Source organism: Anabrus simplex, chromosome 4, assembly GCF_040414725.1.
Source record: "Anabrus simplex isolate iqAnaSimp1 chromosome 4, ASM4041472v1, whole genome shotgun sequence".
Classification (NCBI taxonomy): Eukaryota; Metazoa; Arthropoda; class Insecta; order Orthoptera; family Tettigoniidae; genus Anabrus; species Anabrus simplex.
The window spans coordinates 418364915-418391506 of record NC_090268.1 but is presented as its reverse complement, the minus strand read 5'-3'; the positions used below and the strand labels follow the sequence as shown (position 1 = coordinate 418391506).

Genomic DNA, 26592 nt, shown 5'->3' with positions numbered 1-26592 from the left:
TTTTGCTCTCCTTTGGATCTTTTCCAGTTCTCATATCAAGGAGTTCTGGTGTGGGTCCCATACACTGAAACTATACTGTGGGGTTAGGTATGGAGTGGGGAGGGAGAGACATGTAGAATATTAAAAAACAGCTTACCATATATTAGTGAATCTATCGTTTTCAGGGTCACTGAGATGAAGAGTGACACTCTGGATGATATTAAAATCCAAGTCCAGCTACCATCAGCATGTGGGTTGAGAAGGTTTTAAAAAAGAAAATGTCCAAAATGACCGAGATTATGGATGTAAGTGCATATGTTCCAGCATAGCTCTCAACTAAACTTTGTACACATATGACTTTTTTCTTTTTTTTAATGCTATTTGTTCGTGGCGTCGACCTCTGTAGATTTTTTGCCACTACTTTCACCATATGATATGAAACTGCATGTAATTGTAGTTGCGGAAGTGTAGAGTGTTGAATATGAGGAAAGGAACGTTAAGGACGACACAAACACCCAATCCCCAGGCCAGGGATATCAGGGATATTAATCATTTACAATTGAAAACCCCCTGACCCTGCCAGGAATCGAACCCGGGGCCGCCGGGTGACAGGCAGACGTGTTGCCCCCTACACCGCAGGGCCGGACAAACACATATGACTTACTATCTGGAGAAAAATACCGTGGGAGTAAGACACCCATACCCGTATGATTGAGGGATTGAAAGGGAGTAACACGTAAAAATAATTGAAAACAACCAATATTAGTGTCAAACCCTTAATTTTGGGGGCCGCCGAGATGAATTATGAAACTCTGTATGCTGTATAAGTCCAAGTTCAGCCTCTATTGGCATGGGAGTGGGGTGAAAAGGGGTGAAATAGAAAATGATTGAGATTAGAGTTGAGTACTTAACAATGAAATTTGTTTCCAATTACTGTCTAGACCAAATTTTTTGAGTTCGCTAGGCTGATTGGTGACTGTCCCATTGGCAGTTGGAATAATGTACATCATATCTATAGCGCAACATGTAAATACATATAGTTTTCACTTATTGTTGTTATTTATTTGAAAGGATCACTGCAACAAGGACAAAGATCCATGTGTAATAAAATAGTCTAAAACTATAACTTAAATTAAACACACAACAATCTCTAAAACTACAAAATATCTCTTAAAAATCAGTTGTTAAAATAAAGAAATCTACATAAATTCACTTGACACATAATTAACAGAGAATACAGATCCTAAAAGTAAACACTCAGTGACACATCAAGCAATTTTGTATCAAGACATGTTATCTGACTATCTGTGGAGCAGCACAGGTTCTCTAGTTCATTGGACAGTGTTATGCATCAACCACCTATGAAGTTAGAGAAAAATGTGTCAGAAGTTTTTGAAACATTACTTACCCTAGCAATGAATATTTGCTTGTGACAGACTTGTTAATTATACTTTAGAGTAATATTGCATAACATGTGCCTAAAAGTAAACCATGTACATTATTATGAAAAAATAAAAATAACACTTAGTCAAAATATAAATTACGCTGTAGCCATTACGCATCAATCAGTTAAGCACCAAATGAAGGTGTTTTCACTTTTGATGCTTGTCACTTTAGCATAGGTCATTTTTGTCAGTCACAAGGATTCCACTTGCAATTTTTCTGCCTTTGTATAGGCCATATGTTTTGTATCCTTTGGTTTAGTAATAATTGATGTTTTCTTCAGTGATATTAGCTTAGTTCTCTATTAGTATGTCTATGTTCATGTCTACTAGTGTTTCTCAGAGTCCATTCATTTTTGGGTTCAAGAGGCCTCCTGCATTCCATTGAAAGATTTTTAGGGGTTTCTTTTTATCCTTTTCATTTGATGGGTTTATTTTTCCTTGAGAAAGTACAAAGAGAAATACAAAAACAAGTTGCAGTAAACTTAGTTAAAATAGAAACATCACAAAAAGCAATCTGGATACCTAGAATAAGACACAATGAACAACCAAAAATCCAAGAAACACCTATAACCACTAGTACAAATACTGTATTTTAAACGCTCAAAGTATACCATCCAAAATCAAAACTACCCCTGAACCAATAAGCCCATTGGACTACGCCTCAATACAAACCACCCTGTCTCTCCCAGGGACAGTTGTATCAAGATGAAGATGTAGATAATTTGGTTCTGGAACAAGAAGAGGCTGTTTATGCTGATGAAATGGGAGACCTGGTTTTGAGGTCAGAGTTTGACAAAGCTGTGAGCGACCTAAATAGGAACAAGGCACCTGGAATTTATGACATTCCCTCTGAATTACTGACTGCCTTAGGAGAAACCAGCATGGCAAGGTATTTCCATTTAGTGTGTAAGATGTATGAGACAGGAGAAGTGCCATCTGATTTTCATCAGAATGTTGTTATACCTATTCCCAAGAAAGCCAGTGCTGACAGGTGTGAAAACTATCACACCATTAGTTTAGTATCTCATGCCTGCAAAATTTTAACACGTATTATTTACAGAAGAATGGAAAAAAAAAAAAAGTTGAAGCTGTGTTGGGAGAAGATCAGTTTGGCTTCAGAAGAAATGTAGGAACACGTAAAGCAATCCTGACTTTACGTCTGATCTTAGAGGATCAAATCAAGAAGGACAAGCCCACGTACATGGCATTCATAGATCGATAATGTTGATTGGACCAAGTTATTTAAGATTCTGAAGGTGATTGGGATCAGATACCGAGAACGAAGAATTATCTACAATCTGTATAGAAATCAGTCTGCAGTGATAAGGATCAAGGGCTTTGAAAATGAAGCAGCAATCCAGAAAGGAGTGAGGCAAGGCTGCAGTTTGTTCCCCCTCCTTTTCAGTGTTTACATAGAACAAGCAGTAAAGGAAATCAAAGAGGAATTTGGAAAGGGAATCACAATCCAAGGAGAGGAAATCAAAACCTTGAGATTTGCCGATGATATTGTTATTTTATCTGAGACTGCAGAAGATCTCGAGAAGCTGCTGAATGGTATGGACGAAGTCTTGGGTCAGGAGTACCAGATGAAAATAAATAAGTCTAAAACAAAAGTAATGGAGTGCAGTCGAACGAAGGCAGGTGATGGAGGAACCATTAGATTAGGAAACGAAGACTTAAAGGAAGTAGATGAATACTGTTACTTGGGTAGTAAAATAACTAACGATGGCAGAAGTAAAGAGGACAAAAAATGCAGACTAGCACAAGCAAGGAAGAGCTTTCTTAAGAAAAGAAATTTGCTCACTTCAAACAATGATATAGGAATTAGAAAGATGTTTTTGAAGACTTTCATGTGGAGCGTGGCATTGTATGGAAGCGAAACATGGACGATAACTAGCTCAGAAAGAAAGAGAATAGAAGCTTTTGAAATGTGGTGTTACAGAAGAATGTTGAAGGTGAGATGGATAGATCAAATCACAAATGAAGAAATACTGAATCAATTTGGCGAGAGGAGATTGATTTGGCTAAATGTGACAAAAAGAAGAGATAGAATGATAGGACACATCTTAACACATCCAGGACTTGTTCAGTTGGTTTTTGAAGGATGTGTAGGTGGTAAGAACGGTAGGGGTAGACCAAGGTATGAATATGACAAGCAGATTAGAGCAGATGTATGATGTGGTAGTTATGTAGAAATGAAAAGGTTAGCACAGGATAGGGTGGCATGGAGAGCTGCATTAAACCAGTCTATGGACTGATGACTTAAACTATAACACAAATATTTTAACAATGAATGGGAAGGAAAATGAATTGATTGACGTTATGGAGAGACAAAAACTTGACATCCTGGGATTGAGTGAAGTAAAATGGAAAGGGAAAGGAATGAAGAAACCAATAAAGGGATACACCTTATACTGGATGGCTAACAGTAAAGAGAAAAGAAATGGAGTGGGATTTGTAGTGAATCAGAATGTTGAACCAATAGCTGAAACTGAGTTTGTAAATGAAAGAATTACAATAATGCACATACATGTAAACAAGGAACTACTGAAGATAGTACAGGTGTATGCTCCACAGACAGGATGTAGTGTGTAAGAAAAAGAAGAGTTTCTCAATGAACTGGAAACACATATTGTTGGAGATGGGATCATGATAATGGGAGATCTGAATGCTCATGTGGGAACTGATAGAATGGGATATGAGAATGTTCTGGGCCCAAATAAGTATGGCGACAGAAATGAAGGTTAGTGTACCATAAGATATAATTGGGCCCATCACCCATGTGTTAATATAAAATTTATTTACTAAAAATATGGTCATCCTGTAAGGGAATCCAAAATTTTACAACTCGTGTATCACAAGTCTTATTTGCTTATATGATATGAATTTAAGTATATCATCATCCTTATTCTACTAACACACCTGTGAACCACACCCCTTTCATGACAGTACTCAACACCATCCACAAGTTGACGAAACCATCTTCTTCCTCGGATTTCATCGATGAAGGAGTCTCGTCTTATTATATCTAGAAGGCTTCCATTCTCAGCAAATTCCATCACAATGTACACTCTGAAACAGAAAAGACATTCATTCTACATAGAATTAGGCTGAAAACATTCAAAGTTCCCTGAACTTCCCAAATTCTAAAAGACCTGTCACAGCAGTTAGTAGGTACACTTATGACACTAATATAAATTATTTCTAATTACCTGCTGTATTTGTGATATATGCCGGCCCCGTGGTGTAGGGGTAGCGTGTCTGCCTCTTACCCGGAGGCCCCGGGTTCGATTCCCGACCAGATCAGGGATTTTTACCTGGACCTGAGGGCTGGTTCGAGGTCCACTCAGTCTACGTGATTAGAATTGAGGAGCTATCTGATGGTGAGATGGCGGCCCCGGTCTAGAAAGCCAAAAATAACGGCCGAGAGGATTCGTTGTGCTGACTACACGACACCTCGTAATCTGCAGGCCTTAGAGCTGAGCAGCGGTCGCTTGATAGGCCAAAGCCCTTCAAGGGCTGTAGTGCCATGGGGTTTGGTTTGGTTTGGTTTATTTGTGATATGTCCCCCACAAAAGCATAAAGAATGCATAATCAAATCAAGCATATTCAGTCAACATATTATAGTGAAACAAAATAGTTTAATTTATATATTGGATGATGTAGATACTTTAAAATTTACAGTATGTCCTAGAATAAATACTTCCATATGTACTAGTACATACTTTATAGTGGTATCGACACTACTCTTCTGAATCCTTTATAACTGAAGAAATTAAATGTCGTATGGCTTTTAGTGCCGGGATATCCCAGGAAGGGTTCCTCTCGCCAGGTGCAGGTCTTTCTATTTGACTCCCGTAGGCGACCTGCGCGTCGTGATGAGGATGAAATGATGATGAAGACAACACATACACCCAGCCCCCGTGCCATTAGAATTAACCAATTAAGGTTAAAATCCCCGACCCGGCCGGGAATCGAACCTGGGACCCTCTGAACCGAAGGCCAGTACGCTGACCGTTCAGCCAACGAGTCGGACTATAACTGAAGAATAGAGATATGATTCTATATCACGAGAGTACCAAACAATACGAAAAATAAACGGTTGTGGTTACCTTGCACCACGAGTTGTTGAAGTCAGCTAAGGATAACTATGTTGGCAAGTATAATTGGCAGGCAAATGAATTTTAAGGAAAAATGGAAGGGTATGTATAAGTACTGTAATTTAAGGCATAAACAGGTTCCAGAAAGGACATTCCAAGAATAATTAATGTAATGATGAGTAGGAGATAGGGATCTACGTGCATACGGCCTTTACTTGAACCGCAATGTTACATGAAAGTTAGGGGGGTTTGTTTAGAAGAGTTATTGGAAGGTACATCAAGGAAACATTGTAGACTAAGAAGCAGTGATGAGAGTGTAAGGAGCTAGAAGTCAATTAGGGATGATATAAAGCCATTAATGTGACCCAAAAAGTATGTTAACCTGGGGAGGATAGACTCAGAAAGTGATGGAACAAACTCTAGGGAAAAATATTCTAGACATGGTGCTGATAAAACCAAGTGATCACTATAAAGACACTGAAGTGGCAGGTGGTATAAGTGACCACAAAGCTGTTTCTTCTCTAGTTAAAAATATATGTGATAGAAAAGAAGATTGTGGAAGTAAGACAATTAGGCAATGTCATATGGCTGATAAGAGAGGCATGAGAGGAGAGAGTTTTAAGGCAATGTATCGGTGAAATTTGGTGAAAATTGTGAAAAAAATCCATTTTTAGTTTTTTACGTTCTCATAATGTTTATACCCTGTACTTTATTTTTGAGCTTTGTTTTATTTAAATATCAGCCATTTAAAGCCCTTAGTGGCCATTTAAATGACCCGGTGCAAGTGGGCGTTGCCGCCAGTCGACACTATTCTCATGAATATCTTTCGTTTTTCGAAGATTTTGAATTGAGCGTGCGGGTTGAATGTAGGAAATTTTGTTGCTGTGGGTCTTTATGTTGGCTATTCTGATGGACTATCGATATATCGAGTGGAATTGGCGCTTATTTCAAGAATGGAGCTTGTCCATGTGTTGAATGTAAACAAAGAGTTGTGATCTCACGTTTTGTGTTTATCATTCGTGTTTTAGGCCTACTCTGCTTTTCTGTATTTTCTTAAATGTTACATTTGTAATAAGTGTATTATAAATGATCCATAAACAATAACAGTATCTACTTAGTGCAAGCAGTTTAGTTTTTGAGGTTGGAATTTGTGAGGTTGTGTTATTATCAGTGTGTACATTGTGGGCAGAAGAATTGAGACTTGTCGTCGCCGGAAGAAACGACCTAGTAAAGTGTTGGATAAAGTGAAACAATGACATTTCTAACAGGAATAAGAATGTAAGTACTAGTTTACAAGATCAAGTAGGGGAAGTTAAAATCCCCACACCAAATATTGTGCCCGGGGAATGCATAATTTAATTTGGGCTAAGTATCCGAAGGAAGTGTTTATGTCAAATAAAGAACTGCAGATTGCTGTAACATCAGCAATTGCTGAATTCAACATGGGTTGTGAAGCAAGTGAGAAACTAAAAGCTAGTGTTAGGGGTGATAAAGTTAGCAGCTCAGGATAGAAAATTAGTGTAATGAGGGACAAGCGTGGAATTGACCACAGTGGAGTGTCTGGGCGACAAGGGTTCAAAACAGCCCGAAGGAAACTAAAACTCTTTAAACTGCTAACGAGGCTAGGAAGAAGGCAGCAGAGGGTCCAACATATGGTGCTGGGGAGTTTTAAGTCAACTAGATTCAGGTACTGGACTATTGTTCATCTCTAAAATTTCAATCTCTTTTTCCTCAGAATTTATTTTCCAGCACTTTTCAAGATTGAAAATGCTCCTCATGCCACAGTTTTCAGTCAGTCTACTTGAAACTTTTAGTATAGTTTCAGGTACAACATAATAACAAACTGATGTGCAAATTTTAAAATACATGCAATAGTTCAGTGCCAATCTAGTTTTTTATCATCATGATCATCATAAAATATATTTAAAAAGTTAAGCCTATGTGAAATAATTTGTTCCTTTCAGTGTAATTAAAATTTGTCAAAACCCACACATCATTTCTTTTATATTGGTCTTTTAAAACCAAGATTAAATTTTAAGCGAGATCTGTTGAGCCGTTTGGCATGAGGAGTATTTTATAAATACATCGAAAATTGTTAAAAATATTGATAAATTTATGAATATTTCAAAAACTGTTATTGATAGAAACTTGAAACTTTGTATGTTGTATCATGCTGATACTGATATAAAATGATCAAAATTCTAAGGTGATAGGATGAAAAGTGTAGATTTTAGGATCTTCACAGATATGCATTGCCTTAAAAGTAATTATGATAAGTAGAAAATGGTGAATAAAAATGTAAACAGCCTATGGGATGGGTTTAAAGCAATTGTTGAGTAGTGTGAAAACAGGTATGTGTCTTCAAAATTAGTAAGGAATGGATCTCTGTATTTGAGTACAACAAAGAAATAAAGAGATTAAGGAGGAGGTGCAGGTGCAGAAATAGAATTAGGAACAGTTGTGGAAGTAAGGAAAGATTAAAGAAACTTTGAATTTAGCAAAAAAGTCAGCTAAGGATAAGATGATGGCAAACATAATTGGCAGTCATATGAATTTTAAGGAAAAACGGAAGGGTATGTATAGGTACTTAAAGGCAAAAACATATTCAAGGAAGGACATTCCACAGATCATCAATGAACAAGGGAAGTGTATCGGTGAGGTCTCACAGAAGGCAGAAGTATTCAGTCAGCAATATGTAAAGATAGTTGGATATAATGATAAAACAAGCCTGCAAATTTAAACTTTCTGATCACTGTACAAAGTTCAAATAATGATCTTTTATATTTCAGGCATGCTGAATCTGGAACTGAAGTTACTTTTCCTATATCACACCAGGTTTCTTTGCAAAATTCAAATGAATATAGGAGACTCTCATGCACATACATGATTAATATGCTCTATTATAACATGTAAGAAATACTGTTATTCTTGTTATTTTTATTCATCTGAACACACTTATATTACACTGCTATATTTATCAGCATAACAATTTTATGAATGGAGTCAAATGGTCCAAAATTTATCATTCATGCGCCTGGTAACATGTTGTAGAATTTCAAGACCACGGTTTCAATTGTATATCTTGATTTAATTTAAGGAACTTTGCTTTATTGCTTTTATTTTGTGAGGTTTAGTTGGACTGTCTCTCTTAAGAAACCAGCAATAATCTGCCAGCATGTTTTGGTTCCATTTCCCTTGATATCTGCATTCAATTTCCTTTAGATCCTTGTGGAATATTTCTCCTTGCTCTTTGCTCAGCATTTCTAAGTTCTGAGGGAATTGTCCAGATGTGAATGTAACTTGTGCACCTTTAAGCTCATATTATAGCTTAAATTTTGGAAAGAAACAAGTATTCTGTCCACCATTTGTTTGTAATCTGGATCCTTTGTATTGCCAGGAAAGTTTTTGACTACATCCCGTAATGCTTTCCATGCCGAACGTTCAGCTGCACACATAGCTTCTTCAGAATCAGTAAGTTATCAGAAATGAGTTTTCTGATATCTGGACCTGTGAAGATACTCTCTTTTGTTTTGACATTCTTAATGCCTGGGTATACATGACACAGATAATGGAAGCATTTGCCTTCATTGTTTATAGCCTTAACGAATTGTTTCAGAAGTCCTAGTTTGATATGAAGCGGAGGTAACAGTATGTTGGATATGTCAACAAGACGTTCTTGTTTTATTTTTTCTCAAGCGAGCAATCCACTGTTCATGTGGTTGCCATTCCTTTTGTATCTAGTGTTGTGACCATGCTTGACTATCCTGCTCATATTAATAAGAAATTAAAATGAAAGTCCACCTATTCAATACCATTAAATATGATGTCAAATCACTTATACAAGGGGACTGGTTTTGACCCCATTATGGGTCATCTTCAGCCATAGACTAAAACTGACTAAAATTAAATGGTATTGAATAGGTGGTACTTCATTTTAATTTCTTATTAATATGAATGTTTGTCAAAATGGATCATGATGAAGTTTATATTGTACGATGTCCCACTCATACAGAAAACAGGGATGTTTTGTGGGAGCTGCTTGTAGATCTGTCAGAATACCATTTACCTTTTGTGTTCCTGATACTTTATTGCACACAACAGCATCTCAAGACTTTGTATGTTTCTTGCATAATAACTGAATGGGCAAGGGGAACTGATACAAGTTCATTTTCACTGTGAAGAAGAACACATAAGCTTGGAAGCATCAGTAAAAAATCTCCAGTGTGTAGGTTCGTAATGTGGTACTCCTAGTTTCAGCATAACCTCCAGAACATTGTTGCAGTAAACCGAATTTCCCTCATCAAAAAAGAAGGTAAAAATTCTTCTTCGCCTTGTCTGTACCAACAGTACATCATCCACGGTGCCAACATGTTTCTTTCACGTAGTCTTAGACCCATATACCTTGGCAGATTCCTTTCTAAGACCAAGAACTCAAACTAAGTCATTTAATGCACTTTGCTTGAAAAGTTTGGGTTATTTGCCAGCAAATTCTGGTGAATAATCACAATCAGAGGTACCACCGACCATTTCTGCCTCATCTTCATAAGAGGAGCCACCATTTAATTGTTCTGGATGCTGTGGCACTGGTACATTAGGACCATGATGAATGGGTAGAATTGCAGATGAAATATTGCTTGGATACAAAATCTTACTATTGTTCCTGCTGTTAAAACATTCACGCCCGTATCCAAGTTATTGCCTATTGTGTGTGTCCATGCTCTGGACCATATCCAAGTTAGCCCAGATAAGTGCAACCTTGAATTGTAGCCATTCCTACACAGCTGTGGTTTATTTTTGTCACAAATATGTATGACAGAGATGAGGGTAATACCTTTATGAATGCTTCCACCTGCTTCTACTCACCAGAAACCACATGGCCTTGGAGATTTCCCTTCCAATGCATTTTTTTATTCCGTTTCTGAACAAAGGCTAGTGCTTAGTTCTGTGTGCTTAGTTTAGTGACATACGGTATGGTACCGTATCGTAATTAGGATACGTCTGAAAGTAGTTTAAAATTACTGTAGTGTACTGTACAGTAGTATACGAGTAATATCCTATTAGAATTTAGTGTGATTATTTTATTATTGTAAAATATTTGTGTAGTACTGGTGTAGTAGAGGTATCCGTAGAAACTCTTACCAAAATACTGTTGTTGTAATTAGAATAGGCTTAATTGCAGTTTGGAATTGTGTAGTTCTTGTGTAGGCTATTACTTTCGATATTCAGTTATTAACAGCAGTTTTTATCCTGTCAGGGGTTGTAGGATAAAAAAATAGAGCACGACTAAGTAGTATTGTAGTGTAGTCGTATAGGCCTATTAATTACCTTATTGTTGTGTACTATCCCAGAAAATATATCCCTCTGTTCATTTATTTTTTGCAAATAAGTTATTTTATTTTTAATTTCATTTCCCCCCCCCGTAAAGAATGGCTAAGGAGCGCGAGTGTACTTACTGTGGATGTGGCGATGCATTGAGGGGTATGAGGGAGGAGTTGGAAAGTTTAAGGGAGATAATTAGGATTCTCACAGAAGACAGGAAGGAAGATAGGACTCCCTCAAACAATGTACAGGTTACAGTAGGTGTACAAGAGGGAGTGGAAGGAAAGGGAGGAGTTGTAGAAGAGAGGTGGTCTAATGTTCTAAGGGGAAGGAGATTGCAGGCTAAGGGCTCTATTCAGGATCAGAATTCAGGACAGGTGTCTGTGCGAAATCGGTACGAGTCACTCCAGGTAGAACAACAGAGGGAAGATGAGGGACAGGGAACTGTTGATGAGATGTGTGTAAGTAGGAGGAAGGGAAAAGTTAGGAAAGGAAAATGTAGAGTAGAGGATAGGAAAAGACAGGTGGAACAGGGTCATGGGAAGGAGAAAAGGGAGGAGGAAGTAGCTTCTGCAGCTATCAGGAAAGATAGGGCTGACCAGGAGGGAAGGGGATCAAACGATGTGGGTAGGGTTGAGGCTCTGGTCATGGGAGATTCCATCGTTAGACACGTGGGAAAAGTGTGTGGAGGAAAGGGTACCAGGGTAGAGTGTTATCCAGGAATTAGGTTGAGGCAGATGTTGAGGAAAGTAGAAGAGAGGGAGGAGGGGAAGGAGAAGGTAGTAGTATTTCACGTTGGTACCAACAACGTAAGGCAAGCTGATATAAGTACCAACATAGTTGGAGATGTGTGGGATCTGGTAAAAGCAGCACGGGTGAAGTTTAAGAAAGCGGAGATTGTTATTAGTGGAATACTGTGTAGAAGGGATACTGACTGGAGGGTGATTGGGGATTTAAATGAGACTATGGAGTGGGTATGTGGGAAACTGGGAGTGAAATTTCTAGATCCTAATGGCTGGGTAGGAGATAGCGATCTGTGCTCAGATGGCCTTCATTTAAACCGCAGTGGTACGTATAAGTTAGGAAATTTGTTTGGAAGGGTAATAGGGAGGTGCATTCAGGGAAACGGGATGGCCTAGGGAGCTGTGATAAGGGAACAGGGAACTGGAAATCAAGTAGGGATGACATAAAATTGTTAGTGTTGAACTGTAGAAGTATTGTAAGGAAAGGAATAGAATTAAGTAATTTAATAGATTATATATTTACCAGATATTGTAATAGGAGTTGAATCATGGCTGAGAAATGATATAATGGATGCAGAAATTTTCTCACGGCACTGGAGTGTGTATCGTAGAGACAGGATAGGAAGGGTGGGAGGGGGAGTGTTCATTCTAGTGAAAGAAGAATTTGTAAGCTACGAAAAAGTTAAAGATGAGACACAAGAAATTCTAGGTGTAAGGCTCATTTCTAAAGATAATAGGAAACTTGATATATTTGGAGTTTACAGATCGGGAAAGGGTAGCACTGACGCGGATTCGGAATTATTTGATAGGATAGTCAGCTATGTGGGAAACGACATGGAAAGAAATGTGATTGTAGCGAGAGATCTGAATTTGCCAGATGTCAATTGGGAAGGAAATGCGAACAACAGGAAGCATGACCAACAAATGGCAAATAAGTTAATATGGGAAGGACAGCTGATTCAGAAAGTGATGGAACCAACCAGAGGGAAAAATATCGTGGATGTCGTGCTGATAAAACCAGATGAGCTGTATAGGGAAACTGAAGTAATAGATGGTATTAGTGATCATGAAGCTGTTTTTGTGGTAGTTAAAAATAAATGTGATAGAAAGCAAGGTCATAAAAGTAGGACTGTTAGGCAGTACCATATGGCTGATAAAGCAGGCATGAGGCAGTTTCTAAAAAGTAACTATGATCGGTGGAAAACGGTAAATAAAAATGTAAACAGACTCTGGGATGGGTTTAAAGAAATTGTTGAGAAATGCGAAAACAGGTTTGTACCATTAAGGGTGGTAAGGAATGGTAAAGACCCACCTTATTATAATATAGAAATAAAGAGACTAAAAAGGAGGTGCAGACTGGAGAGAAATAGAGTTAGAAATGGCTGTGGAAGTAAGGAGAAATTGAAAGAACTTACTAGAAAATTGAATCTAGCAAAGAAGGCAGCAAAGGATAACATGATGGCAAGCATAATTGGCAGTCATACGAATTTTAGTGAATAATGGAAGGGTATGTATAGGTATTTTAAGGCAGAAACAGGTTCCAAGAAGGACATTCCAGGAATAATTAATGAACAAGGGGAGTGTGTATGTGAGGATCTTCAAAAGGCAGAAGTATTCAGTCAGCAGTATGTAAAGATTGTTGGTTACAAGGATAATGTCCAGATAGAGGAGGAGACTAAGGCCAAAGAAGTAATAAAATTTACATATGATAACAATGACATTTACAATAAGATACAAAAGTTGAAAACTAGAAAAGCGGCTGGAATTGATCAGATTTCTGGGGATATACTAAAGACGATGGTTTGGGATATAGTACCATATCTGAAGTACTTATTTGATTGTTGTTTGGTCGGAGGAGCTATACCAGATGAATGGAGAGTTGCTATAGTAGCCCCTGTGTATAAAGGAAAGGGTGATAGACATAAAGCTGAAAATTACAGGCCAGTAAGTTTGACATGCATTGTATGTAAGCTTTGGGAAGGCATTCTTTCTGATTAGCCTATATTAGACATGTTTGTGAAATTAATAACTGGTTCGATAGAAGGCAATTCGGTTTTAGGAAAGGTTATTCCACTGAAGCTCAACTTGTAGGATTCCAGCAAGATATAGCAGATATCTTGGATTCTGGAGGTCAAATGGACTGTATCGCGATTGACCTGTCTAAAGCATTTGATAGGGTGGATCATGGGAGACTACTGGCAAAAATGAGTGCAATTGGACTAGACAAAAGAGTGACTGAATGGGTTGCTATCTTTCTAGAAAATAGATCTCAGAGAGTTAGAGTAGGTGAAGCTTTGTCTGACCCTGTAATAGTTGAGAGGGGAGTTCCTCAGGGCAGTGTTATTGGACCTTTATGTTTTCTTATATATATAAATGATATGAGTAAAGGAGTGGAATCGGAGGTAAGGCTTTTTGCGGATGATGTTATTCTCTATAGAGCGATAAATAAGTTACAAGATTGTGAGCAACTGCAGCGTGACCTCGAAAATGTTGTGAGATGGACAGCAGGCAATGGTATGTTGATAAACGGGGTTAAAAGTCAGGTTGTGAGTTTCACAAATAGGGAAAGTCCTCTCAGTTTTAATTACTGCGTTGATGGGGTGAAAGTTCCTTTTGGGGATCATTGTAAGTATCTAGGTGTTAATATAAGGAAAGATCTTCATTGGGGTAATCACATAAATGGGATTGTAAATAAAGGGTACAGATCTCTGCACATGGTTATGAGGGTGTTTAGGGGTTGTAGTAAGGATGTAAAGGAGAGGGCATATAAGTCTCTGGTAAGACCCCAACTAGAGTATGGTTCCAGTGTATGGGACCCTCACCAGGATTACCTGATTCAAGAACTGGAAAAAATCCAAAGAAAAGCAGCTCGATTTGTTCTGGGTGATTTCCGACAAAAGAGTAGCGTTACAAAAATGTTGCAATGTTTGGGTTGGGAAGAATTGAGAGAAAGAAGAAGAGCTGCTCGACTCAGTGGTATGTTCCGAGCTGTCAGCGGAGAGATGGCGTGGAATGACATTAGTAGACGAATAAGTTTGAATGGTGTTTATAAAAGTAGGAAAGATCACAATATGAAGATAAAGTTGGAATTCAAGAAGACAAACTGGGGCAAATATTCATTTATAGGAAGGGGAGTGAGGGACTGGAATAACTTACCAAGGGAGATGTTCAATAAATTTCCAATTTCTTTGAAATCATTTAGGAAAAGGCTAGGAAAGCAACAGATAGGGAATCTGCCACCTGGGCGACTGCCCTAAATGCAGATCAGTATTGATTGTATAGTATTGTATTGTTGGCCAAGCTAGCTGCTTAGTTGGTTTGTGATTGCACAAGCATGTGAATAGTCACGTTCTGAAATGTGACCACGGCGTTCAGGGACAATAGAAGTGTTGACGAAATTGCCGACATCCTATTCAATGAAGACTCAGTGATGAACTAATTCCTGAACTAAGTGAAAGTGACAGTGATGAAGATTCTCCTGGACACATGACAGAAAGCACAGTACCTGAAGGTTCACCTTTATTCCCCCCCCCCCCCCCCCCCCCCCCGCCCGCCCCTGCTATCCCATTTACGGCTAAACCAGGTCTAAACATTGAAACAGAAAATTCTAACGAGATGTCATTTGTAAATCTATTTCTCACAGCTGAATTTCTCAAATACTTGTGCAAGCAAACAAATATGAATGCTAGTCAGGTAATCAGTGCTGTGCCACGTCCCTTCTCTAAACACTCTTACGCAAACCTGGAGTCCAGTGATGGATTCAGAAATGAGATAATTCCTGGGTTTGATGCTCACTACCAACATCATTAGTAAACCATCTCTCAGCACTGACAGATTATATAAAATTAGACCCATTTTACAGAAACTTTGTGACAGATTTACAGAGCTTTATACTCCCAAACAGAAAATTGTTCTGGATGAGGGAATGCTAGCCTGAGATTCCACGTATTCAATGCTGGTAAAATAATAAAATATGGGATTTTAGTAGGGATGGTTTGTGCGTCTAACACCATGGTATATCTGTAAACTCCTGGTATAATATGATGCAAGTGGTGTGAATTTACAAAGCACAGTTTTTCAGCTGCTTGGAAATTATCTTGTTCAGTGGTATACAGTATATATGGATAATTATTACAACAGCGTTGGACTCGTGAAACAATTACGGGAACAGAACACTGCCATATGTGGAACATTACAGTCAAATAGGGATATATCGAAAGATCTAAAGGAACACCAGGCAATTCTCAAACGGGGCGAAATGATTTTCAGGAGGGATAAGGATGTATTGCTTGTTTCTTGGAGGGAGAGAGTTTTAATCGTTAGTCGTTTCTCGTCTTTTCTAGACATTTCTTTTTATTCTTTCCTTTCTATCTTTTGTCTAATTCGGCTTTTAATTTTTTTCTTCTCCAGGTTCCAAAACTCCATAATGAAGTGAGGATTAATTCTTTGGGTCTGACCAAGTCCGTCACATGCACGTTTACATTTTTTCGGACCGAGCTCGATAGCTGCAGTCGCTTAAGTGCGGCCAGTATCCAGTATTCGGGAGATAGTAGGTTCGAACCCCACTGTCGGCAGCCCTGAAAATGGTTTTCCGTGGTTTCCCATTTTCACACCAGGCAAATGCTGGGGCTGTACCTTAATTAAGGCCACGGCCGCTTCCTTCCCACTCCTAGCCCTTCCCTGTCCCATCGTCGCCATAAGACCTATCTGTGTCGGTGCGACGTAAAGCAACTAGCAAAAAAAAAAAAAAATATATATATATATATATATATTTTTTCGGAACCAAATCAATGATTAAACAAAGTGTCAACTTCACATGACATTAAAACTCTACAGCGTATTTTCACAAGATTAAAGAACTAAAGACCTATACAAGCTGGACGCACCATGTGTACAAAACAACGGAGTCACCATCATTTTTAAAAGGATTTTACACTAAAGTGCAATATCATCATGTACCATATTTTATTTAATATTCATCTATGCAGGTGTTACAGTGTGTTTTAAAGTTGTTTGTGTTTGCCTGATTTGACTCGTTGGCTGATGATGGCACAAGTTCAGCGCTGAAACTAGTACCTCATGTGAATGACATGTGATCTATTCACATTAATAAATGTCTTTATATTGAATAGGAGAACCCCTAATAATTTCAATTATTGTAATCGCACTTCAATACGGATCATGAAATGTCTAAATATCAAAAAATCTAGTATACTGTACAATGGAGAGGGGAGGGGGAAGTAGAGTGGAGCGAGTGGAGCACTGTGGAACCTTGTATCAACACTGGAGAGGGGAGAGAAGGTTATTAATTAACCTATTATTTCATGTTAAAATGTGCTTTTATGTAATATGGATGAATACAACTTAATGATTTTAGGTGAATAAAGTAAGGAATTGAAATAGAGACTAACTATTAAATGTGTCCGGCCCCACGATGTAGGGGCAACACGTCCGCCTGTCAGCCAGCGGCCCTGGGTTCGATTCCCGGCTGGGTCTTTTTAATTGTAAATGATTAATATCCCTGGGCTGGGTGTTTGTGTCATCCTTGAGGTTCCTTTCCTCACATTCAACACTCTACACTTCCGTAATTACACTTACATGCAGGTTCCTATAATATGGTGAAAGTAGTGGCAGAAGATCTGCAGAGGTCGACGCCACGAACAAGTATCATTCAAAAAAAAAGGGATTAAATATTGTTATTATGATAAAAGCTAATTTAATGAGTAAGTGTTGTCCAGATGTTATGTGAGTAGAGCGAAGAAGGGGGAATTTTTTAAGTGTGTATGGTCATTTAGGTTAGTTACATTAGCATTTTTTGTGATGTAAATTTCAATTGCTTCCTTTATATTCAAAGATTTACTTTTATTTTTGATGTGTAAAATTTTTAGATCTGTATTGATGTCTGTGAAATGGTGTAAACAGTCGTATATGAGCTCCCCGAAGGCTGAATGCCGATTATATCTGATCGTGTTTTTTGTATCTTGTGTGGAAATTGCGTTTCATTTGACCTATATAGGTTCTTGGCACTTGAGTTCATATACTCCTGACTTTGAGAAAGGGTCTTTTTTGTTTAAGTTGCACTTGCTAATGTGTCTCTGTAGTGTGTTGTTCATTCTAAAGACTACTTTTAAACCTTATTTCTTATTTCGAGATAGAGGAAGAGACTAAGGCCAAAGAAGTAATATTATTTACATATGATAACAATGACATTTACAATAAGATACAAAAGTTGAAAACTAGAAAAGCGGCTGGAATTGATCAGATTTCTGGAGATATACTAAAGACAATGAGTTGGGATATAGTACCATATCTGAAGTACTTATTTGATTATTGTTTGGTTGGAGGAGCTATACCAGATGAATGGAGAGTTGCTATTGTAGCCCCTGTGTATAAAGGAAAGGGTGATAGACATAAAGCTGAAAATTACAGGCCAGTAAGTTTGACATGCATTGTATGTAAGCTTTGGGAAGGCATTCTTTCTGATTATATTAGACATGTTTGTGAAATTAATAACTGGTTCGATAGAAGGCAATTTGGTTTTAGGAAAGGTTATTCCACTGAAGCTCAACTTGTAGGATTTCAGCAAGATATAGCAGATATCTTGGATTCTGGAGGTCAAATGGACTGTATCGCGATTGACCTGTCTAAAGCATTTGATAGGGTGGATCATGGGAGACTACTGGCAAAAATGAGTGCAATTGGACGAGACAAAAGAGTGACTGAATGGGTTGCTATATTTCTAGAAAATAGATCTCAGAGAATTAGAGTACGCAAAGCTTTATCTGACCCTGTAATAATTAAGAGGGGAATTCCTCAAGGCAGTATCATCGGACCTTTATGTTTTCTTATATATATAAATGATATGAGTAAAGGAGTGGAATCGGACGTAAGGCTTTTTGCGGATGATGCTATTGTCTATAGAGTGATAAAAAAGTTACAATATTGTGGGCAACTGCAACGTGACCTCGAAAATGTTGTGAAATGTACAGCAGGCAATGGTATGTTGATAAACGGGGTTAAAAGTCAGGTTGTGAGTTTCACAAATAGGAAAAGTCCTCTCAGTTTTAATTACTGCGTTGATGGGGTGAAAGTTCCTTTTGGAATCATTGTAAGTATCTAGGTGTTAATATAAGGAAAGATCTTCATTGGGGTAATCACATAAATGGGATTGTAAATAAAGGGTACAGATCTCTGCACATGGTTATGAGGGTGTTTAGGGGTTGTAGTAAGGATGTAAAGTAGAGGGCATATAAGTCTCTGGTAAGACCCCAACTAGAGTATGGTTCCAGTGTATGGGACCCTCACCAGGATTACCTGATTCAAGAACTGGAAAAAATCAAAAGAAAAGCAGCTCGATTTGTTCTGGGTGATTTCCAACAAAAGAGTAGCGTTACAAAAATGTTGCAAAGTTTGGGTTGGGAAGAATTGAGAGAAAGAAGAAAAGCTGCTCGACTAATTGGTATGTTTCGAGCTGTCAGCAGAGAGATGGCGTGGAATGACATTAGTAGACGAATAAGTTTGAGTGGCGTTTATAAAAGTAGGAAAGATCACAATATGAAGATAAAGTTGGAATTCAAGAGGACAAACTGGGGCAAATATTCATTTATAGGAAGGGGAGTTAGGGATTGGAATAACTTACCAAGGGAGACGTTCAATAAATTTCCAATTTCTTTGAAATCATTTAGGAAAAGGCTAGGGAAGCAACAGATAGGGAATCAGCCACCTGTTCGACTGCCCTAAATGCAGATCAATATTGATTGATTATTGATTATTGAAAATATTAGCTACTTTGTATGTGTTCTTGTTAACGTAGTTGAGAACCAAATATTTTTCTTTGTCATGTGTGGTGGTTTCCCAGCAATTTTTTTAATGTTTATTTAATAGTTTCTTTCATGAATTGTTTAATGATTTGTATCTCTTCATTGAAATCCGTTGTGCTCACTGGTACGGAAATAGCTCTGTGTATCATTGTATTCAGTCCTGCTATTTTGTGTGTGTAAGGGTGGTTTGACTCGTCAATAGTGTGCGACGTCTGAGTGAGCTTTCTATATACTTTGTAAGATACTGTAGGTTGTCATTATTTCTGTTGATTGTGATGTCTAAATAGATTAATTTCTTGTTAGTTTCTGGCTCCATTGTGAAAGTGATGGACTTGTGTAAAGAATTTATTGTGTTTAATAACTGGTGTGCATTAGTGATGTCATTATCATATATCCATATGACATCATCCATGTATCTGCTCCAGTGTAAGATTCCTTTTAAATGCTGGCCCATTAAGAAGATGTTTTCAAAGTTATTCAGAAAAATGTTTGCTATTATATCTAACCCTTCCTTTTGGCAATAGAATTTGTCATTCAATGCAAAGCAATTTTGGTGTAGTGTTGTTCTAAGAAGGCTAATAATTTTTTTGGTTTGTTGTGGAGAAGTATTTTCTTTAAGAAGATTTTCAATAATTTTAATGGATTCATCTATTGGTATGTTGGTGTACACGTTAGTGATGTCAGAAGATATCATGCGTGTGCTCTCTGGTATTTTAAGTGTATTTAGTTCTTTAATTAGTTCTGGGCTGTTTTTAATTGATCTGTCTTCTTTAAGTGAAATTTTCTCTTTTAGAATTAGGTTGAGTTGTTTGCTTAAATTGTAACTTGGTGCATCTTTAAAATTTACTATTGGTCTAATGGGACATGACTGTTTGTGTATTTTGGGGAGTGTTCTTAGTGTGGGGAATTTGGGATTTTTGATGGGAGGCTTTATTTTTCTTGTTTTGGGAAAATAGAGTCTGTTTCCTTGATAGCTTGCTTTATTTTGTTTTGAAATTTATTTGTAGGGTCATGTTTTAATTACCATTGTTGTTGATAAATTCTATTGTTTTTTTCTATGTACTCATTTTTCTTCATTATGACTGTTGTGTTACCTTTATCCGCTTTTGTGACGATAAGGTTGTAATTTTTATTTCTGTTCTTAACTTTTTTAAATGCTGAGTATTGAGTGGCACAGTTCAGTTGTTTGGTGGAGTTTTCTTGTGTGATTATTTTTAGGGCTTCGTTGGTGGCTACGTTTTTTATTATTTCTCTTTGTGGAGAGGGTATTTTGTCACAAGCAATTTCTACGTCAGTGATGAGCTGTTTTAGTTTTTGTTATGATGTTCCCGGCAATTGAATTTGAGACCTTTCTCTAACAGATTCATTTCATTCTTTGAACAGGTAGTGTCTGATCTGTTAATTAATTAATTTAAAATTTTTTTTTTTTTGCTAAATTCAATCTCCTAGTAAGTTCCTTCAATATATCCTTACTTCCATAACCATTCCTAACTCTATTTTTTTCTAATCTGCACCTCCTTCCTAATGTCTGAACTATGTGAGAATGTGCAGAAGGCAAAGAATATGTAAAGTTAGTTGGATATAAGGATAAATCCAGGTAGAGGAAGCAACTAATGCTACCTAGTCAGTATTAAATTTACCTATGATAACAAATATACACTGCCTGACAAAAAAAATTAAACACCCAGAAGGAGTGGTTGAAAGTGATTGATACCACATATGCTGAAAGACCATGTGCCTTTACTGAACTGATTACAATATGGAATAAAAGAGACAAGGCTGTTGGCAGTTACAGGTGATAAGTTGATGCCAGGTCAGTAGGGTGTTGCAACCCCCCTGGCCGCAATGCATGCATGCCCTTATGTGGTTCAGAATGGTGACAAACAGCCTTTGGATCCTCTCCTGAGACAAGTTTGTCCACAGTTGTTGCAGCTGTCCGTCCAGATCCTGCAGGATGGTACTGGGATGGAGTCCCCTTCCAATGTCATTCCACACGCGTTCAATGATGAAGAGGTCTGGGGATCTTGCAGGCTATGGAAGGACTTCAACATGTTCTAGGCAGTCCATAGACACACATGCTGTGTGTGGATGTGCATTATCTTATTGGAACACTGTACCAGGGTGCTGTGCCATAAAGGGTAGGATGTGTGGACGCAGAATGTCTGTGATGTATTGCTGTGCCGTCAAAGTCTGCCGAAGCACTATTAGAGGTGACCTGAATGCATATCCTATGGCTCCTCACACCATGATGCCAGGGATTAGGCCAGTATGTCTTTCCACAATATGGGCGGGATATGCCCTCTGCCCTCGATGTCGCCAAACTTGCACACGATGGTCATCGGAGGTTATGGAGAAGTGGGACTCATCACTGAACATTGTATTGTATTGTAATAATTGTGTATTGTAAGCCATAGTGTTAAGTACTGGAAGTAATTGTATATGATTATGCTGGATTTAGAAAGTTAAACTAGTAGTATTTCTTGTAATATTTTCTTTCCATGGAACTGCTTGTTGTACTCTTTGCTGTTTTTGTTGTTGTTGTTGTTGTTGTAGGGTAATTATGGTTTAACTTCACTTTATTATTACTTATAATGTAAAGCTAGTAGTAAGCTCAACCCATAGTATTGTAAGCTGTAGTATTAAGCACTGGAAATACTTAAGTTGTGTGTGAATTTTTATATGATGATGCTGTCCGGCTCTATGGCTAAATGGTTAGCATGCTGGCCTTTGGTCACAGGGCTCCCGGGTTCGATTCCTGGGAGGGTCAGAAATTTTAACCATCATTGGTTCATTTCCCTGGCACGGGGGCTGGGTGTATGTGTTGTCTTCTTCATCATTTCATCCTCATCACGACACACAGGTCGCCTATGGGAGTCAAATTAAAAGACCTGCACCTGGCGAGCCGAACCTGCCCTGGGATCTCCCGGCGCTAGAAGCCATACGCCATTTCATTATGATGATGCTGGATTTAGAATGTTGAACTAGTAGTATTTCTTGTAATATTTTCTTTTCATGGAATTGCTTGTTGTACTCTTGATTTTTGTCTGTTTGTTTGTTTGTTTGTTTGTTTGTTTGTTGTTTGGTAATTATGTTAACTTCAGTTTATTATTACGCTACTGTAAATGACCATTGCCATCAGGATATTTCCCATTTGCGATGTATTTGTTAATAATAATAATATTATTATCTGAATATCCTCCGAATATCCTCTGAATATCTGATGCTACGCCAGTCGTCCTCTGTTCATGCCTCCCTGGCAGGCGTTGGTGTTCTGGGGTCAATGGCAACCGACGCATGGGACGGAAGGACCCCAATCCGGCAGATGCGAGTTATCGATACACTGTGCGGGAACTTCCAGGATGTTGTAGTCTCCAGTACATGTTCGCGGATGGCGGGTGCCGAAGTTATGGGATCCCGCAATGCTTGGCGCACCATACGGCGGTCCCCACTCGGGGTGGTGTTTCTTGGTCAATCCGAACTTGCATGACGTGATTGGGTATCCTCATGTACCCATTAAGTCCAACATCGGCCCACTGTGGCATCTGATGGCCCACATGCCTGGCAATTGCACGATACGACCAACCAGCCTCATGCAGTCCCACAATGCGGCCTCTGTCAAATGCTGTCAATATTGGTGGATAGACTGTCTAAACACGTCTGCGAGGCATTGCGGGTGCTTCGTATTGTATGTAGTCCTCTCTGCACGTCTCACAGCAGTTGACTGGTAACAACTTCATCAACAACAGGACGGTGCCATCACGACTGCACTCTAGTGAGCGTTTTACGCATTACGGATCCTTGTAAATCTAATAATTTATTCACACATCAATGGTATGCATGTATACCAAAATGGGATAATATTGGATCACCCCTTTTGGGTATTTAACTTTTTTTGTCAGGCAGTGTATTTACGAAAAGATACAAATGGTGAAAGCTAGAAAAGCAGTGGTAATTGATAATATAACATTTCTCGGAACATACACAAGGTAGTGGGCTAGGATATAGTACCATATCTGAGGTACTTATTTGGTACTGTTTGCGTGAAGTAATTATACCAGTTTCTTTAGTAGCCCCGGTGTACAGAGGAAAGGGTAATAAACATACATTAGATGATCATGGGCCTGTCAGCTTAGCACGTGTTGCATATGAGTTCTGAGAATGCATTCTTTCTGATTATATTAGACATATTTAACTGGTTAGATAGAAGGCAATTTGTGTTTATGAAAGGTTTTTCCAGTGAAGCTTAACTTATAAGATTCCAGCAAGATATAGCAGATATTTTCTATTCAGATCAAATGGACTCACTATTGACTTATCCAAGGTTTCTGATAGAGTAGACCATGCAGGACTACTGACAAATGTGAGAATTACTGGACTAGACAAAAGATTAATTGAATGGGTGAGAAACAAGATCTCAGATAATTAGAGTAAGTAAGTAAGTGAATCATTATCTGACCTTGTAATGATTAAGAGGGGGGTTTCACAAGGCAGTATTATTGGATCTTTATGTTTTCTTATATGCACACATTAAAAAAGTTTTGCTACACCTTGGACCAAAGAGTTTTTAATCGTTCACAAAAGAACTAAAAAGTGACATACAGATGCGCCTTATCAGTGTTATTTATTGCCCAACAAAACAACAAATGAGATCTTCTACAACAATACAGCTTAGCTTTCTCAATGTGGTTTGCAGACTAAAGCACACATCAGTGCTGTTAATTCCAGGTAACACATCCCCTTGCATTGATGCATGACCGAATTCGTCTTTGAATATTGTCCAATCGTTCTTCAAGGTAAGGTTGGTCCTAATTGGCCCACTCCTCAATGGTGATTTGACATAGATTTTGCAGAGTGGTTGGTGGGTTATGACGTCCAGGTATGTATGGTAGAGTTTATGACTGGGTAACATGACAGCCACTCTAGTTGAGCAATATCTTGATTATAAAGGAAGTCATTAACAAGAACACCTGAATGGATGCACTTTATCATCCATTAAGACAAATTCTCCTCCAAAATGCTGGCAATACAGTGTCTAGATGAGTCAGAGGAAGTCACCCCTGTATTGTTCAGCCGTGACATTGCCATGCGTGACTAGGAGTGGGGGTACGGTGTCATCCAAACATCGGGGAACCACTACCATGCTGCATGTGTTGGACACTATGTCTGACATGAGAAACGTGACCAGATTGCTTCCAAACACATTGCCAATGATCATCAAGAACAAGGCTGATGCAGTATTTAGTGGTGATAAGGACTCACTTTGAACACTATAAGAATTAGAAATACATTTTTGAAGACTTTCGTCTGGAGGGTGGCATTGTATAGAAGTGAAATATGGACATTAACTAGATCATAAAAAGAATAGAAGCTTTTGAAATGTGGTGTTACAGAAGAATGCTGAAGGTGAGATGGATAGATAGAATCACTAATGAAGAGATACTGAATCAAATTGGTGAGAGGAGATCGTTGTGGCTAAATTTGATGAGAAGAAGAGACAGAATGATAGGACACATCTTAAGACACCCAGGACTTGTTCAGTTGGTTTTTGAGGGAAGTGTAGTGGGTAGGAATGGTAGGGGTAGACCAAGGTATGAATATGACAAGCAGATTAGAGCAGATGTAGGATGCAGCAGTTATGTAAAAACACAGGATAGGCTGGCATGGAGAGAGGCATCAAACCTGTCTATGGACTGATGACTCAAACACACAAGGAATTTATGCCAATTCTGAGGACTCCTTTGAGCACAGTGTTAGGTCCACATCTCTACAATGTCCCTTGATGTCAAAGTTTCAGGGCCGGGCCACACCATGCACATCTAGAGTGAAGTTGTGCCTTGTCAAACCCGTTTCTCACAGTTTGAGTTGAAATGCAGTGATCTGGACTGCCTGAAGATCATCATTCAGTATGGTTTTATTGGGTTAAGGTGCCTCCGAGCTGAAATTCAAAGTTAATTTTCATTGACTGCAGTCGTTGCCCTTGGACGACCTGTGCGAGGCTTGTCCATCATTTTCTTTCCACCCAAACAACCAGCAGATAAAAGTTACTTTGAAGGTCACTGGCACCCTGCTACTTTGAAACTCAAGCCCAAAGTACCTCAGGGTTATTCTTGACCATAGACTATCTTTCAAGAAACACCTGAGCAATAGCGCTGCTAAACTACGGAAAAGGAACAACATCCTGCATGAACTAGTTGGTTTTGCATCAATTCTGTGAACATGAGCAGTGTACTCCCCTTCAGTGTGGCTGAACATTAAATTTGTTAAGAAGATTGACGTAGTCTTGAATCAGACCATGTGTATAATCAATGACACCATTTAATCCACTCCTGTGGTTTGATTACCTTTGTTGAGTGATACTGAATTTCCAAGAATAAGGCAACTTAACAACGTGATAGGAGAGAGTAAAGAAAAATATCACTGAACACAGCTTTCCCTATATCAGGACATAGCAATAAAATTCAGGCACCTACCAGTTCAGAGGGCACATATGGTCATCAGTAGAAACTTAATGGAGCAGCAGAATGTGGCAATCTGAATTGAGGATTTGTTAAGAAGGAAGCCATACTTTCCATTTAAATGTAACTTTAAGGCTTTCCAGTCTGTCAAACACACAAGTTTATTATTATATTTATGACGGAGTTAATGTAAATAAGCTCCCTGCATAGACAGTTTTGGAACTGGGTTATATTTCCGTAGAAATTTGTATAGTGAACCCTTTCGCCAAGGTGTGGACTAATTTGATTTTAAATGTGATTTTAAGTCACGAACTGTTTGTATTTTCTGCATATGAGAACGTGGTTCAACTCATTTAAATTTTACTTATGTTTCGACGGGAATGAATATCTTTGGCTGGAGGCCTCTGTCTGGTGCTGCTCCCTCCTGTAGCGGGCTTGAACTTGCCTGCCTTTACTCTAACTTACTGTGCAGCCTGTTTGGGCAGTTTTTCCTGGTGAAAGTGCCCGAGGCTGTTTGTGCTGGGGCTAGCAGGGAGTCTGCTGCTATCATGGACACTGGATGCGCACTGTATTCACGCCATGCCATGAATCCATCTAATCCAATGGAACCGGGTTGAGTTAGTTTATATGCCAGGGTCAATACCCCAGGACCTTCTTCAGCTTTGTTAATACTGAAACATCGTCATCAACATGAATTTATTTAAGTGACTGTCTTCAAGCCTCAATGTTGG

The 26592-nt window shown here is 38.5% G+C and overlaps 1 protein-coding gene across 1 annotated transcript in view; it reads right to left on the bottom strand.

The window, feature by feature from the left end:
- LOC136872311 (testis-specific serine/threonine-protein kinase 4-like) overlaps nucleotides 1-26592 on the bottom strand; it is a 129187-nt gene that overhangs the window by 25187 nt on the left and 77408 nt on the right. Inside the window, exon 3 of the mRNA XM_067146125.2 lies at nucleotides 4347-4496. Coding sequence (XP_067002226.1) covers nucleotides 4347-4496 — 150 coding nt within the window. The remainder of the gene's footprint in view (nucleotides 1-4346; nucleotides 4497-26592) is intronic.